Raw genomic sequence first — 17,583 nt, forward strand, 5'->3', positions numbered from 1 at the left:
ATTGCAGTTATTTTGTCAAAAAGATACTTCATTAAATGTAAAACAAAAGGGAAACAATTCAGAGTTCTTGTTGTTCATATGTTATTATGGTATTAATTTATTGGTCCGGCCCATTTGAGATTAAAATTTTGCTGCACGTGGCCCCTGAACAAAAATGAGTTTGACACCTCTGAACTAGAAGATCTACTTATATTTGATCAAGTTCTAGCAAACTTTTAGTGTTGAAATGTAAATGCAACAGTGCATATTTGACCGTTTATTTGAAGAGATTGCTGCCGTAGAGCAATCACCACTGATTCAGATTACAGTCATTGCTATGCACAAGCACAAAGTAGAAACTGGAATTCTGTTGGTTGTTAAAAGAGGTAAAAAAAAAAAAATTGCAATCAGGTGCAGATCATTTTTTTCCCCTTCTTTCTCCATGAGTTTTCCCTACAGTAAAAACAAATGGAACTAATTTGCTCAATTTCTGAATGGTATCTTTCTACTCCTCATCCGAGTTTGTCTCCTGGCTCTAAATAACCAATGAATGACAGAGGTATTCGTCTCCTGCGTTGTCCTCTTGACATTCCCTGAACATTGATGTGATGTAATTTAAAGGTCGAGATTCTTAGTAAAATGGTGAGATAAAGATGCACACGCTCCATTTGTCTTCCCTCTCTGAAGTATGAACAGAGCGAAACACTGAGAGGTTCCTGTCCTTCCTGTCACCTATCAAGACAGGAAGAGGAGCTCGAATTCCTTTTAAAGTATCAAATCAACCAAACCCTGAAAGGTGTTGAAATCATTGCACTCTTCTTCCTTTCTTTCTTTCTTTCTTTCTCTGTGAATGTAACGAGTAATTAGGCTTTCTGTACTGAAGGGGGATCAGACTGCAGAGAGGAACTCAAGTGGAACCGCCTTGGCTGAATGTGTCAGCTTGAGACACCCATCGAACAAGCACACGCTCATGAACAATAGCCATAATGTCTTTAAAGCAAAGATTTAGATGTACAGTACAAAAAAATTTATAGAACCGTTTTGTTTTTCTTCCTGCACCTCACATGGCACGTGCTTGAATAGGTCAGCAGGTATATGCAGCTGTTTGCTGCAGGTGCTGGGATAACAGTATGGTTGATATTATAAGTCTGTCTGCCAGACAGCAATATAGAAAAAGGTAATGAATTTGTCTTCAGCTTGCAGTAAATCGTCTCGCCTTCTGCTGGCTGATGCATGAGGGACTAAGGGAACTACAGCACTGGCACTATCCAATCCAATCCGAATTTATTTCTATAGCAAATTTAGAAACAACCTGAGTTGACCGAAGTGCTGCACATCTCATGAATACATATCGCAATATTTAAAAAAAAAAACAAACAATAAAAACGGAATGTAAAAAAACAATAAAACACAGAAAAAAGACAATAAAGTGAGTTTTTTTTTTTTTTTTTTTTTTTTTAAACAGGCAGTATGGAAGCAAGTTTAACACAATGTAAGAGCCACCACAGCAAAGGCTCCGTCTCCCCCGATGTTTTAATCTCGACCTATAGGTGCCACAAGAAGAGACCTTTCTGCTGACCTCAGTGATCGTGCCAGTGAATAAAGATGTAAAGGATCACTGGGGTAAGATGGGGCAGCAATACCATTCAAAGCTTTAATTTTTAAATGAATTCAAAAATAGATTGAGAGCCAGTGCAAAAGCTGCCAACACGGGAGTGATGTGTTCTGGACCTAACTGCAAGCTAGAGAGAGAGAGAGAGAGGGGGCAGCCTGGCTAACACCAAACATCAAGGACATTCCAATAATCCAGTCTAGGAGCTAAATACGGACATTTGTCAGAACTGAAACACTCACAAATGTTGCTCTCTTCAGAATGAGCCAGGATGCATCAGGAAAATCTCCAATGACGTTCTTCTTGTTCTTGAGAAGAAAATGCTCAGTTGCTACATCGGTGAGCTACTTAAATGCACATGATATTAATTGCAATTTACTTATACGACGACACTCTCTTGAACCTCTTCCTTACACTCTTGTGTTGAATTGCACTCTTGATTGAAGAGGGTTGTAGTCCAGTGTGTAAGACTGTTATCATATAATTCATATAGTACTGTGCGTTTGGTGCATGAACTACATTTAACAATTTCTGTTTACAGGAAGCGTTAATGGGTTCATCAAACAGTCGGATCACATAAAAAAAACACAAAAAAAACGACTATCACCTCAGTACATATTGGGTTTTCACAGATACAACAGTGATTAGAATAATAAATCCCTTGGATGAGCCTACGCTGTCATAGGTTCACCCTTGGTTTGCATTGCTAAGCAGACTCTCTTGTAAGGGTGGGGATGTGTTCGCCTCTGGGCAGTAAATGGCCTGTGAGACAAAAAAAAAAAAAAAAAAAACTGAGAGGGTTAATGGACACATGTAAGTGCTCAATCATCCACTTACTGCAATCTGAGTGGATTATGGAAATAATGCAATCTTAAAAAGGTTGTAATTATGGTGGAGAGAAGTACATTTTTGTAATTGTGGTTTGAAATTCGGAGAAATCCGGCATTATTTTTAAATCCGAAAATGTCATCAGTTGAAGGCAGAGAATAGAATTAGCTTCACAGGAATACATGAATAATTACCTCTGCCACGGAGGTCATGTTTTATGCTGCTGTTTGTTTATCCGTCTGTCTTTTTTTTTTGGCTGTCTGCAATCAGCGTGGATTACACAGATACTACTGAGGGTTCATGGAATTTGGTGGAGAGGTGGGGACCATTCATTTTGGAGCATTTGATATATATTTTGATAATGTTCAAAGAAAACATGTCAGGTTCAGTTTGTAGTTCATCTGGAGACTGTGGATGTGAGAATATTATGAGGAACACGTCCTGAAAAAATAAACACACCATACCAAAAGGCTGTTTTTATTTTGAAACGCAGGACAAAATGACAGGGATCAAATATCAAAGACCACCACTACATGCTAGAGACACTTACACTTTACTTTGTATCTTATCTGAATGGAAGATATAAACCTCACAAGGATGGCTGATTTCCATTCATAACTTATTTTTTTTTATTGCACAAAGGCAAATCAGCATAGGTAATAATTAGAGCAATGTAAAAAGTCTCCATATCAATTGAACCTCAAGTGACGGCCTCTTCTTCTCCTTCTCTGGAGATTGAATCACGGCTCCACCTGAGACTGGGATTAAGCGTCGACGGTGGACAGATAAGTGTTTTCTGTCTCCCACTGCAGCTCCTCTTACATGTCCAGTTGGGGTGGACTTGGAAAAACAGCGCTGGGCCTCTCACAGGCAATATCCATGAATGATATTACCTCATCCAGTTGATATTTTAGAAGCACACTTTTTAAAATGTTCATTGTGCATCATTGTTTATGGCTCCTGTGTCACCACAACACATCACGTAAAGAGGTGACAGGCAGTAAAAGGGTTTATCTATGGAACTTTGGCAGTAAATAATGAGGACAGGTGAGTGAGTGACCTTTGACCCATTTTGACTGATACATTATGTGTTTACGTATTTTATTTTGTCATCACTTTAATTTGTAAAGCTTGTAAAGGTAAAAAAACCCAACCTTGTTTAATAAAAGCAACTTAGTTACTTTTACCTGTTTGTAAATTTTAAACAAACTACATTTTTTTCTTTAACTTGAGTACATTTTTAGACGTAGTACTTTTCACATACATTATTATGGATGCACTTCAACCCTCACTGTCATCTCCTGGAATTTGGATTCTTTTTTCTTTTTTTAAAATTGGATTTCTTATTGTCTCTCCTTGCAAAAAATACAAGGCAGAAAAGGGAGATAAGACACCTATGTCTGTGCAGTGGACAAAAGTGCTTTAATGAAGGGGAAATATGTTACTGTAACTGTAGTAAAGGTTTTGTCAGTGCACAAAAATTATATATTTTTTTATTTTTTTGCCATGGTTTTCAACAAACTTTGACAGAAAGTTGTGAGTTTATGCAAGACCTTAAAATTCCCTTATTATGCAAAATCAACTTTGTAATTATTTAAATCCTTATATTTGGGACTCTGGAGGTCCTATCAGTAGGCAAAGTGTGAAAAAAGATGACTCACTCATGTTTTTGTGGTCCTCCTCAGTCTAAGTACAGGAGATAAAACACGCGATGTTGACTTCCGCGCTCATTGGGACGTCACAATGCGCAACATTCCTGGAATCGTTGTCTCGCGGAGCTCCGCTTTGTCCGTAAAACATGCAAGAGTGCTGGCGAGGGCAACGGTATCCGAAAACCCGGATGTCAGCAAAGTCAGCGAAAAGTTCTATTCTTGGCTCCACAGTGCAGCACAGAGTCCTACACAAACTTCCAGCCTCAGAGGATTTATCTGTCCAGTGGATACATGTTATATATGACAATGGCAATGTGCCTGCTAGAGCCTGCAAATGATCACTTTTCCAAATGCTAACTGCTGTTAGCTCCCAGTAGCCTCTGTGGGTGATTTTTTTCTTTTTTACGGGGCTCTAAAGAGATACTACTAAACAGAGCGTTCTGAACAGGGCTGTTTTAGCAGGGTGATTGAACTGCTGTGGTGCTTCATCCTTATGGTATTTTGACCAAAGCATGTCACAGACATGTTCATTAGGACACCAGGGAACTAGGTTAACTTGGAGAAATAGGGTATAATATGGGGCATTTAAAGGTATGACGCGAATTATGATTGTCATGTTTTGGTTATTGAGTTCATGAGGAGTAAAAGCACAGATAGCGATTACCATGGATCTATAGTGGAACTCTTAGGCTTTTAGTCGGTTTGTTCACATAATATGATTACATTATAATATAGTCATTAAAGTAAGTACAGCTTGGATATATAGAGAGATACAGTAAGTGATCTAGCCATTCTGTCATTTACAAAAAGAACATTTTAAGAGCGTGACACTTGCCGGCCTCGACATGATTTGCATCCGTAAGAGCTCACTCACGACAACATGTCCATCTACCCATGACTGTCAGGCCTTTGTCAGGTTTTGCAAGGCCCTTATTACTCATGTGATAGTGACCATCGGCTATGAGCCCATTGTTTTTGAATGTCAATTCACCTTTACTGGCAAATACAGAGGGTGAAGAAGCAGTGGGAAGGGATTTTCTTTTTCATATATAAAACACAAGAAGAGAAACAACAGATATTTAATTCACGAGCCACTAAATTAAAACAACATTTTTTGGGACGTTAGTTAGTTAGTTTTAGGGCCAAAGCAGCATGAGTTATGATTTCTTGTATTCAAATCACCCGAATTAAATCATAGAACCGCTTCCCCTCCATCTGAAATGCGTATGACATATGTCATTTTCCATTTTGTAACATTCACACTTCTCTCATTTACAGCATTTATAAATAAGATAATATAACCTGCGCCACACGGTGGTCATTTTTGTATATTCCCTGCACACGTCCAGAGAAGCTCAAGGGCTCAAGATGGCAAGGTTAACTGTAGACGAGGTCGTTTTATTAAGTATTACAAAAAACTCAATAAAATAAATAAGAGTAGAAATAAAAAGTTTTGGGGGATAAAAATAAATGCAACTTTTAAAGACTTGAGGTCATTTTGTTATGTTGAATACAAATAAATGCAGATGTCAGATTATACAGAATAGAATCTTGAAATTAATTAAATGAAATTAAACAAAACGTTTTTTGGTCAATTTTTTGTTGTTGTTGTTTTTTAAACTGCTTTGGAATCTGATTCATAAGCATTTTGTGAGACCATCACCATTGATGTCAATCGATAAGCGTATATTTTAAAATATTTAACTCGAGGTTTGGATGAGTTGCAGGTGCATGGTTGCCTTTTTTAGGAAGTCTTGTTGCAGCACTAGATTTTACTGGAGATAAAAGCATGAATTGTTTTTGTAGCTTTTGTGCTGTCATGAGATTCTCGACTTTTGCTGTGTTTTCAAGGTGATAAAATGCTGATTTTGTAAGTAGTCTGTTAAAAAAACAAGTTCAGATAAAATGTCAAAGCTTTTAAAATCCACTTCTCTTTATCTTCAAATCATTTCTGTTTCTTCTTCACCAGTTATTTTCCAGTTTCCAGTTATTTATATCTGTAACTGGAAGATGAAGATTGGAAGATTTTTTTGTGTAGTTGAATCACAATTTAAAATTCATCCATCCTAAACAAATATGGGTGACAAAAGACTAAAATCAACAACTTTTTGTTTCTTTATAGTATGTTTACAACAGCCGATGAAGCATAGTATAGTGTTTTTGCGGTATATATTTTCAGTCCATGTTTCCTCATTCACAGAAGCTGCCTTTGACTGTTAAATGAATGAGCCTAATGCAGCTGTAATTACAAAGCCTAAAAGCCCAAATTGGTGTAACTATCTCTTTCTCTCATGCCGTCTTTCTCTCTCTCTCTCTCTCTCTGTTTCATCTCTTTCTTTGCTCTGGTTGCCATGGTTTCTCAGCGCCTCACCTCTTAAATTTGTTTTTGTGTTCCTATTAAAGGCTCCATCACCTGAACCCGAAGTGGAGCCGACAGCAGCAGCAGAAGATGTCGAAGTAGAGACCGAAGCACAAGATGAAGTCTTTGGTAAGTGGTCACACAACACGCGTCCTAAATTCAACCTTCCATGCGCGGAGACATTTTTTACATTACACTCCCATTAATGAACATAGGTCTGGCAACCCAGCATTAATAGAATCTCCTTTAAAAGCAGTTTCATAATGTCCTCAATAGTCAAAACATAGTTACTTAGTGACTGTATTAGAAAATGCAAGGTGTTTGAAATCATTGTATTTGCAGCTCAGCAGCTCAACATCCACACTGTCATAATTGCTCTTTTAATTCAGCTGAATATCTGGCTTGTTATGTGGCAACAATTTAAGTTCCTGCTTCACACAATGCTGCCTCACTAATCTGGGGGAAAAGTTTGCACTCAATCGATGACGAATGAAACGTAAAGTGGCTCTTTTTCCTCACAGTCGGAACATGTTTAAAAGTTCCAAACTCCCTGAAAGTTTCATTCCTCACACAGTGACGTTCATTGTGTTTGGTGTTTTTCGAGGATGGGGGTCAGAAAGTTCCTTTGTAATACTGTGGTTCAGCAGCATGAGGGCAGAGTCTGATGCACAACGGACCATCTGGACCAACGTGGTTCTATATACTGAATGATTTCAATGCTGGATTATTTACTAAAACTAGATGAAAAAGGATTAAGACTAAAGCCTGGAAATTGCAAAACTGTGTGCATATTTGCTCATTATTTTTGTGAGCAGCAGCTCTGATTTAATTCTAAAAACTTTGAGCTGAGGTATATTGGAATTTAAGATTATGTTCCTTCATATAAAGCTTCTTTACATAATATAATATAAAGGAAAGCTCCTTCAGAATGTTGCTTTTTTTTTACCTTCTGTGAATGAAATGGTAGCCTCCAGTGGCTCTTGTCAACTTTAATGAAAGGAGCTGAGTGAAAAGGGAGACTCGTGTGCTTCCCAGGGTGAAGGAAATTATTTTATCTCTGCCCCTCGCAATACAATATGTGCTGTGGCCGAACACCAACATTGTGTGCACAGTCTTACTGTATAGAGCGTTGGCCTCCATTGGCTTCCTGCTCGCACTTGGTTGCATGCGAGGAAAAAAAAAAAAAAGCAATCACACCGAGCGTGAAGAGAGGCAGAAGTTCAGGAGGAAGAAAGAACGGTGCTTGCTCATTCTGAGTTAGAATAAAAGCCTGAATAGGTTAACCCCCATTTGTCAGAGAGGAACGCCGAATATTGAGGAGATAGGGAATGGAATAGAGGCGCAGCCTGTTTTCTTGTCACTGTGTCAGCCTTGATTGTTTTCAGGGTTAGCCGAGGTGAAATACAAGAGAGGGGATTTGGTCGCATGGGAAGCAGCACAAAAGGGAAAAAATAGGGTGCTTGTTTTGGTGTTTTGGAGGATTCTTTTTTAGTTGGCACAATTAAATTATTTTTAAGTTGGCACAATTAAAGTTGTAAATGATGCTTATACCTAATATTATGGTCATTTTAAGGATTTAAAGGACTCATATTACCATAATACCATAAGGATGAAGCACCACAGCAGTTCAATCACCCTGCCAAAACAGCCCTGTTGAGAACGCTCTGTGTAGTAGTATCTCTTTAGGTCCACCTTAAAGGTCCACCTTAAAAAAAAAAAGGAAAACAAAACTTAAGGCACAGGAAATGACATCAGCCACAGAGGCTACTGGGAGCTAACAGCAGTTAGCATTTAGAAAAGTGATCATTTGCAGGCTCTAGCAGGCACATTGCTGTCATATATAACATGTATCCACTGGACAGATAAATCCTCTGAGGCTGGAAGTTTGCGTAGGACTCTGTGCTGCACTGTGGATGCAGTTGCCCTCGCCTGCACTCTCGCACGTTTTATGGACAAAGCGGAGCTCCGCGACACAACTCCAGGAATTTAGCGCATTGTGACGTCCCAATGAGCACGGAAGTCAACATTGCGTGTTCTTGCTCCTGTACTTAGTCTAAGGAGGACCACAAAAACATGAGTGAGTCATCTTTTTTCCCACTTTGCCGACTGATGGGACCTCCAGTGTCCCAAATATAAGGATTTAAATTATTAAAAAGTTTATTTTGCGTCATATGGGACCTTTTAACCTCAATAGCATTGCTCTGCTATGATCCTCCTCTTCTAGACCTCTTGCCTGTTAAAACAGGGTAGAATGTCCACTGAACATCAGAGGCAGATAACAATCTCTTCACCTCACAGATGGATGACAACATGTCGTCTTCAATTTCCTCTCCCTGTACAAAAATAACTAATATTTCCCAGATGTGGATGCTGTCATTTTGCTCTATAGTGACATTGCAGAAGATAAACAATACAAAGTAACACTTTTTAATTGTTTTGTGATAGGGAATAATATGGTGTTTGGCATAGCAGAGGATGCTTTTTTACTCGAATTATCGGGTAAATATCAACTTTGATTCACAAACATTTTCACATGAAGTTATCACACTAGTGGTAATATTCTTCACAACTATTACTATTATTGCAATATTATTTACTTATTACCTGCAAATGTGAGCGAGATGTGTGGCTGACATTTGCGTCGCTTAATCTTAGGAAAAATAAAGATTGCAGCTATAGTGATAAGTTTCTTATTTTCACATGTGATTGAGGTTGTGATGAAATCTCTGGACATAAGGCGGTTCTTCTTGTTTCTGACAGAATGCAGTGCAGAAACAATGTCAATGGTAATATTTATTTTCCCCTTAAGGTGTTTAAACAAAATTGATCTGAAACTGTGAACAGTTTAACAAGCTGCTGTGTAGTTGTATGTATTATTTATTATCCTACAGAAACATGGCAATAAGACAAATTCAAATACTTACACAATACTGTTTCATTTTGATCGGCTCATTTTTCTGGTCCAGTCTGAAGTGTATTGATCGATTATACAACAGACACAAATCATTCAAACTACATTAGCTGTGTACAATCACCGAACAACTGATTTTCAACGAAAGGTCAGTATTGACCTGATATCACGCAAAACCAATTTATCAGCCTGGCTGCACCGCACTGCTGTGTCTGAGTGTGTGTGTGTGAGTGTGTGTCCGTATTGATGTCGTGTCCATGGAAATACACATCACTGCTATGTTGTTTTTGTTTGAAAAAGCATGATTAATTCTGCTTGGGATATGCCTCTCGTCCACTCTACCCTGGTGTTTTAGAGGCCTAAAAATTACGATTTTTTGGGGGGTTTTTTGTTTGAAAACTCCAGAGCAGATTCTGGTATGGACGGGCAAAAACATTGGTTCTTATTGGCCATGACGTTCCATTTGTCAAGCTTGTGGAAATTGACAAACGGATGTCTGAGGATGTCAATGGTTCTCCTTTTCCGTGGTGAACCATAGTTTGACTACAAGCGGAGATAGATAGATAGATAGATAGATAGATAGATAGATAGATAGATAGATAGATAGATAGATAGATAGATAGATAGATAGATAGATAGATAGATAGATAGATAGATAGATAGATAGATAGATAGATAGATAGACGGCAATACTGTTTTTTTTCTTCTTAGGTGTTGTTGAGTTAGTTATGATTCATTTTATATTTATATTTATATATTTTTAGTAGTGATATAAAGCAGCAACAATTGTGCAGAAGTCACAAAATAGAATAAAGGGTTTTAAAAGGGTTCTTGGTGGAACCTTTATAATAAGGTTCTACCTGGAGCCAAAAAGGGTTCTCCTATGAGGACAAGCTGCAAAACCTTATAATATCAGGGGTGTCAAACTCATTTTCACTGAGGGCCACATCAGCATAAATGGTTACCCTCAAAGGGCCAGATGTAACTGTCATACAGAATAAATATAACTAAATATAACCAAATATAATGTAAAGGTATCTACTCCGTAACTATTATTATTACTTCAATTTCACTCGTCGCATGATGCATATACAATGATACACTGCGATCTGGCAGGATGCTGTAATTTTGTTGGTATTGCAATCGCCATGCATTGTGGGAAATGTAGTTTATGGTCAACGCACGCCTTAAAGCAGCATAGACCTATTATAACAGATTTTTAAAACCAATTAATCACTCGCGGGCCACATAAAATGACTTGGCGGGCCACTTCTGGTCCCCGGGCCTTGAGTTTGACACATGACACTTATATGGTTCTACTTAGCACTTTTATTTCTAAGAGTGTAAGGGTAAATGTGTGGTTTGCAACAGATGTTGTGGTCTAGTGATATTTTGACTCCCAGTCTCCTGATTGCCCCGACAAGGCTTTACAGTTACGATTATGTTATACTGTTATGTTTTTGAAGTGCATTTTTATGTGGTCAGGGTTTATATTTTCTGTAAAAAAAAAAAAAAAGTACCCAGTGATGTGTGGACTATGCCTCTGATTCAAAAGCAAAGCCATACCTTACAGAGGCTTCATCATATTGATTTATTGGCCTCTCAAGATTCTCCCTCCCCCCTGGCAGCTAATTAATTTCTCTAGTGTTGAACACTTGCCATTGATCAGCGTGGAGCAGACATGGAGGATCCACCGCTGACGCGAGTAATACTTCAAAGCGGCCGTGCTTACACCACGCCTCTGGGGACAGTGTAGTTTCTTAAGAGCGCCATGAAATGTTCTGACATACAAGGAGCTTACTGTACTAGTAAGCAGGATTCTTTATTGCTTTAGTGACCTTTTTTTTCTGGGGCTTAACCTTTAAATCACCAATGATGAAATGCAGTATTTTTTTCCTGTTTTGCTTCATCACTCATTTGCTTCTGGCAAGACACAAATGAATTACCAAGCAGCTCTTTATCCTGCAAACATTAAAAAAATGTGAGTGAAAGTAGCAGTGTGAATAATGTTGTTTCTTATTAAATTAGTTAATCTGGAAAATAAGGTTTTGAATCTATATTATAATTAGCAGCTTGTCTTAATAATGTTTTTGTAGAGAACCAAGGTGAAGGTAAATCTCTATTTAAGGTGAATTTTATTTGAATTATTAGTGGAAAAACAGCTGCTTTGGTACACTTCAGTATTCATGTGTCGATTCCACTTTGATGTTTAATGTTTAACTGACTCTTTGCTCAGTCAGCACTGCTCTCTAGTGTATAAAAATCCCATTTTCCCATTCGGTTCCTAACTTAGACTGAGGAAACATTGCTGTGAGGGTACTTTTATATCCTTTCCTCTCGTCCGAGCATCAGGGCATCACTAATCTAGTGCCATTAGGTTGATTCGGGGTTGCGGGCCAAAGAAAATAAAAGGAATTTCCACCAAATTGACGTGGCATTAGTGTTTTATGACAGGCAGGTTAGCAGAGCTTTATTGGAGCCTGTTCTGGTGCGGCTGTCATCAGCAGGCGTCATGACTCATCTCGGCTCGTCCAGTGTCTAGGGATGTCTCCATGCAGCACTTCCTGTTTGCAGTGCTTTTTCACTAAATGGCAAACACCACCATCAGCTGTGCGGCTGTTAAAAGCCCATTATAGCTCCATTACCTTTCCCAGCCTGCAGCAGGCCCCTATTCTGCAAAAACAGACCCCCCCCCCTCTATCTGTCTCGCTGTCTGCTCTATCCTGACTCTGTCTGGGTCACAGTTTCTTCAGCGTCACACGGTGACCCAGTGCTCGTGGATAGAGACTCAGGAGAGTCGGAGAACTGAGGGACGAGGCGATGGCTTCTTTGGTGAAACATATTCGCTGAGGTAGCTGAGAGGGACACGCAGAAGAAAGATTATTATTTCTAAGGAGTTGGCAGTTGACCTCCCAGGCAATGTATAGTAGAAAATCACACCTTAAAGTGCAAGTTGAGCATTTTCCAGCGCTTACTTTGCCCAGCTCGCTGCCCTCGCTGAATTCAAAAGGTCATAATTCAAAGACTGCTTCAGAAAGCTTGAGGAAAATAAAGCCTGGATAAATTAGAAAGTTGTTGAAACAGTGATATAGTTCATCCAAGGACGGGTTTTGACTCAGTTGGCTGAATAGTCTTTTTTTCTGTAACTCTCTCTCTCTTACTCTCTTACAATATAGCAAAGACTGTTCTCATGCAACCACTTGGTAAAGTAGAAAATACATTTTCAGCGTCTCAAAACGCAGACAAAAAGCTATGGAAATAACATAGAAATGGCTGGAATTAAATATTCCCAATATATATTCTATCTGAAAACACGAAGGGAAAAGAAGGTTCATCCTCCAAGTGTGTTTTTGTTGCAACACATACAAAGACAAAGAGAATGTAAATTTATAGTCAGGTGCATTAGGTAAGGTGCATTAAGTCAGCAAAAGACGTGTGCAAACAACAACAATAATTGAACTATTCCTCCTTAAATCAAAGAGGATTAACATTTAAAAAAAAAAAACACACAAGCGTATTCGTCAGAGAAACTAGAAAAGCCAGCAGCTGTGGATAGAACATGATGATCAGTTTTCGCAACACTTGTGCGTCTGTCAGGGAAACTGAACGGTATTGGTACGAGCCAGTTATCACTCATTTCATACACCGTGCGCCTCCACCCCTTAATTGCATTTGGGACTTACCGGCGATACTCTTGAAACGCTGAGGGCTCTCTCTCTCAGACTGCAGTGATTTGGTCTGAGAGAGAGAGAGGTGAGGATGTAAAACAGAATCACAGCATTCGGTGTTTCTCTGTGAAGTCACGTTGTTGTTTTGCAAAGGACGGTTTGAGAATGGCTATAACGCAGCGCCATGTGTGATGCATACAGCTGGGTTTTTCATTTATTGACGGACACATCCGGCCCATAGAGCTGCTCCTGCTTTTGTCTCTGTGATGTTTTTTCTTTTCTTTTCCCCCTCTAATCTGTTGGCTTTGCTGTTTGCTGTGAACACAGAGAGTAATATTTTTTTCAGTGGATGAAAGAGAAGAACAAATAAACTATGGATTTTTTTTTTTTCACTCACATCCTGGAGCCACAGTGTGCAGCTACATATCTTGTGCTCTTTATTAAACCAAAACCCTTATTCTTTGTACCATTACTGTGACACTGGTTCGTAGCTAATTAATGTGTTTCATGGGGAGCGGCTGTTTCATGGGGCGGCTGTTCACGCAAGTCCTTTTTATTAGCAGAACACAATAATACAAGAAGGCCAAAGGAAGTATGTGATGCGTAGTATAACTAAATGCTGCGTCTTTGTGTGATGACGGTTTTACATGTGTAGGAAGCTGAAAAAGCATTCGAACAGAAATTCGTGTGGCCGTGCAAAGTGTTTGCTGTCTTCGAAGGACAAATAGTCTTTCATTAAACCTGCAATAGCTATATAGTTTAGTGTCCTCTCAGGAACAGGAGAAAGAGGCTTTAAACACGACAGTCGTCTGATTTAACTGAATGCCTCACCAAACACTTTCTTTTATTTACTTGCAGCTCTGTTTCTGGCTTCTATAAATACCGGAGTAATCTATATCCCGATCAATACTTCAGGTTATTGCTTTTTATTGCTCAGTCTTCTAAAGTACACAGTGAAATAACTTCTGAATACCAGTGAGCTCAAATATGCTGGAATGATAGTTCTCTGTGGGCTTTGATCGACCACCTAAGTAACAATGTTGAGTAAGGTAACTCATACAACATTTTAGTTATTTTGTGAACACTGAGTCCACTAAGTTCCGTACCAAGTTTTAAGATTTAAATTGGCATGAAATGAAAATGAAAATGAAAATGAATATGAAAAATGAAAAATGAAAAATGAAAAATGAAAAATGAAAAATATAATTTACTGAATATGTTTTTGCTGAAATACACTCTCAGTACATAGTGTGCAGTTACATACATTGTGAGTTTAATCCTGTGCTGTACATTTAAAGGTCCCATATTATGCAAAATCAACTTTTTAATCTTTAAATCCTTATATTTGAGACTCTGGAGGTCCTATCAGTTGGCAAAGTGTGAAAAAAAATATGACTCACTCATGTGTTTGTGGTCCTCCTCAGTCTAAGTACAGGAGATAAAACATGTGATGTTGACTTCTGCACTCACTGGAACGTCACAATGCGCTAAATTCCTGGAATTGTTGTCACGCGGAGCTCCGCTTTGCCCGTAAAAAAAACGCAAGAGTGCAACAGCATCTGTAAACCAGAAGTCCGCTAAAAGTTCTATTCTTGGCTCCACAGTGCAGCACAGAGTCCTACACAAACTTCCAGCCTCAGAGGATTTATCTGTCCAGTGGATGTTTATGATGGTAATGTGCCTGTGAGAGTCTGCAAATGATTACTTTTCCAAATGCTAACTGCTGTTAGCTCCCAGTAGCCTCTGTGGCTGATGTCATTTCCTGTCCCTTAAGTTTCGTTTTACTTTTTTTTAAGGTGGACCTAAAGAGATACTACTGAACAGGGCTGTTTTGGCAGGGTGATTGAACTGCTGTGGTTCTTCATCCTTATGGTATTTTGACCAAAGCATGTCACAGACATGTTCATTGGGACACCAGGGAACTAGGTTAACTCGAAATAGGGTATAATATGGGACCTTTAACAGTTGTGCACATGTAAAAGTGCAGTGGCTCGGTCACTTGTCTCTGTGGCAGAGGCTAACTCCGGCTGGTACCAGCCCCTGGCATTGCCAACAAGAAGAGAACCTCCTCACAATCCCCGCCTCAAAAGCTCTGATTGTTAAAGCACAGCATCCATCACTGGAGCAGTGTTGTTTCAACACCATTGTTCACACTCTCTCTCTCTCTCTGCCCCCTATCACCTCTGAGCTCTCCTCATGTCTTTGAGGGTTTCTTTCTCTGCCGGATAGATTCATCTATCTCACAATCGGCTGAATGTTGCAGCACATATTGAATGTACAGGTTCTCTTATATGAGACTCTGTGTATACAGCACAGGCACGTACGTTCCCTTGTGGCCGCCTGATCTGATTCTGTGCATGTGTGTGCCAGATGTGATGAAGTGCTGAAGAGTCGTTTCCCCTTATAGTGGAGCACAACAAATGCAACGTATAGAGGAAGTGCAGCTGTGGATAAGTAATAATCTGAGGCCATATTTGGCCGTCGCACGTTTCATCTGAAAAACATCTGGACTGTATCTGAGATCACAGATCACATCTGGCAGTGAGCTGTGACTCGTGTGTCTTGGGTGACTGCATCACTGATGAAAGAATCCTTCAGCATAGTTATTTTTGGTTTGACTGTATTCATATTTCATGTTGCACAGATATGTAAATACTCGTAACTGAGCATTTGTATAATCAGTGACTGTATATCCCGTTTCTAATGTGCAAATTATTACTTTATTATTTTTTCTGACTTTGCGTTTATATGCAGTTAAAATGACAAATGTATAATAGTCTGATCGCAACAGATGGCTTTAATGCATCTGACCCCATTCAGACCTGGTTTACATCCATCCTGAGTGAAAAGCATGAGATCTAGTCACAAAAATACTGTAAAGAGGTTGTTTGGAGACACATGCAAGCACATTTTTTCAGCATGTGCAAATGCAATAGTCCCTCAGGATGCAGTAGAGACAGCCTTTTTTACACTTCTCAGCACCCCCACTCACTCACTCATCTTCTACTGCTTTATCCTTCATGTGAGTGTTATGGGGTGCTGGTGTCAAATCATGGGGTACACCCTGGACATGTCGCCAGTCCATCACTGGAGCACATAGAGACAGACAAGCATCACACCTATGTTCAATTTAGAGCAGGGGTGTCACACTCAAATGGCCCAGGGGCCAATGAGCGTCTAGTCTGGTCAAGATGGGGCCGGACTAGAGAAAAAAAAAACTAATGTTCAGTCGTGGTTGGTTATGATGCAAAAACAGAGAAAATAAATCTAAAATCAACTAAATAATAATGTGCACAACTGTAATTAAAACACCTCATATACAGTTAAAGGAGGAGGAGGTCACGTTTCATTATGAAAAGATTGGTGGACCTCATGTATTGGGGGGGCCATCGCTTTGACACCTCTGACCAATTTTCTCAGCACACTTATTTGGACACAGCCTTTTTATTTATTTTGAAATGGTTGAAAACCTTATTTGATACCGCGTTTGTGGTGGATTGTTGTTGCTCTCTTTCTCTCTCGTATTCATACATTCATGTAACAGTGGCGACTTTCACTTTCTCAAAGATAACATGACTTAAGTTGTGTTTACAGAGTGAAATTAAATATTCTGCCCTCTGGAATGAGTTTCTCTTTCTCCGATGTTTTGGGTTTTGGGGCCACTTGGTTATAGAGCTGTTCTCCTGTGATACAGTTGGCCATGATTCCTTTCAGTGGCCGTTTGAAGTATTATTATTAGAATACATCTGTTGCCTTCTTCTACCAGCAAACAAAGCTGGCTCAGACTACAGTGTTCTTGACATGGTCTGGTTTGACCCTTTGGTGTCTCTACAGTTAGTGAACACCGCGTCTTTTATTCAGACTATGTTGTCATATCATTTCTAAAACACAGAAACTGCCATTAGGGTACATTTGCGATAGGATTTGAAAGTGGATCTTTGCTTGGCAGAACAGACTGTTTAACACTGTGTTTTGGCCTAAAGCATCTCTGGATGATAAGTGTTGTTTGCCAGTGTTTCATATAGAGGAAATCAAAGTGTAATGTCTCATTCAAGGCCACTGACACAAGCAACCAGCTGGCTTATGGCTGCAGGACATTTGTCACATCCAGCGCCGTGTTGAAGCACATGTGTATAAATCATTTTTCCGCTTCTCGTGTCTCCATGGGAAAGAGAAGGTCCCAAAGCACAACGCTGCATGATGCCATCAAACGTTGAGGTCTAATTCTTCCTCTCAAGTCCTACTTGAGACACCTATCCAAATGAAAAATGAAATGAAATACAAATCCCCCACAAACTCGTCAGTCATGAAAGAGATATACTGTAGTGCTGTGTTGATGCGTCATGCTGAACTGATTCAAAAGATTTAACATTAAGATTCAGTGAGTGAGCTTGTGGAGAAACACTATTAACCCCTAAATCATATTAAACCACAAGTCAGGGAAGTGCCAGCAAGTTGTAAGAACATCTCAACTTTTTATTCTTTTTTTATGGACTCATGCACAATGCATACTAATGGATGTTTTTTTTTCCCTTATGTGATTAAGATGTGATATAGAGTGTTCAAAAGGCCTA

The 17,583-nt window shown here is 39.2% G+C and overlaps 1 protein-coding gene across 4 annotated transcripts in view; it reads left to right on the forward strand.

Annotated features, from left to right (window-relative positions):
• LOC310933688 (myelin basic protein-like) overlaps window positions 1-17,583 on the forward strand; it is a gene marked incomplete at its 3' end in the record, with an annotated part of 57,885 nt that overhangs the window by 19,446 nt on the left and 20,856 nt on the right. For all 4 annotated transcript variants that reach the window (XM_083897231.1, XM_083897234.1, XM_083897232.1 and 1 more), the window contains one exon: window positions 6,475-6,559. In XM_083897231.1, the coding sequence (XP_083753357.1) occupies window positions 6,475-6,559 (85 nt within the window). The remainder of the gene's footprint in view (window positions 1-6,474; window positions 6,560-17,583) is intronic.

The sequence above is a fragment of the Microchirus variegatus genome (genome assembly GCF_963457635.1).
Source record: "Microchirus variegatus genome assembly, chromosome: 1".
Lineage (NCBI taxonomy): Eukaryota > Metazoa > Chordata > Actinopteri > Pleuronectiformes > Soleidae > Microchirus > Microchirus variegatus.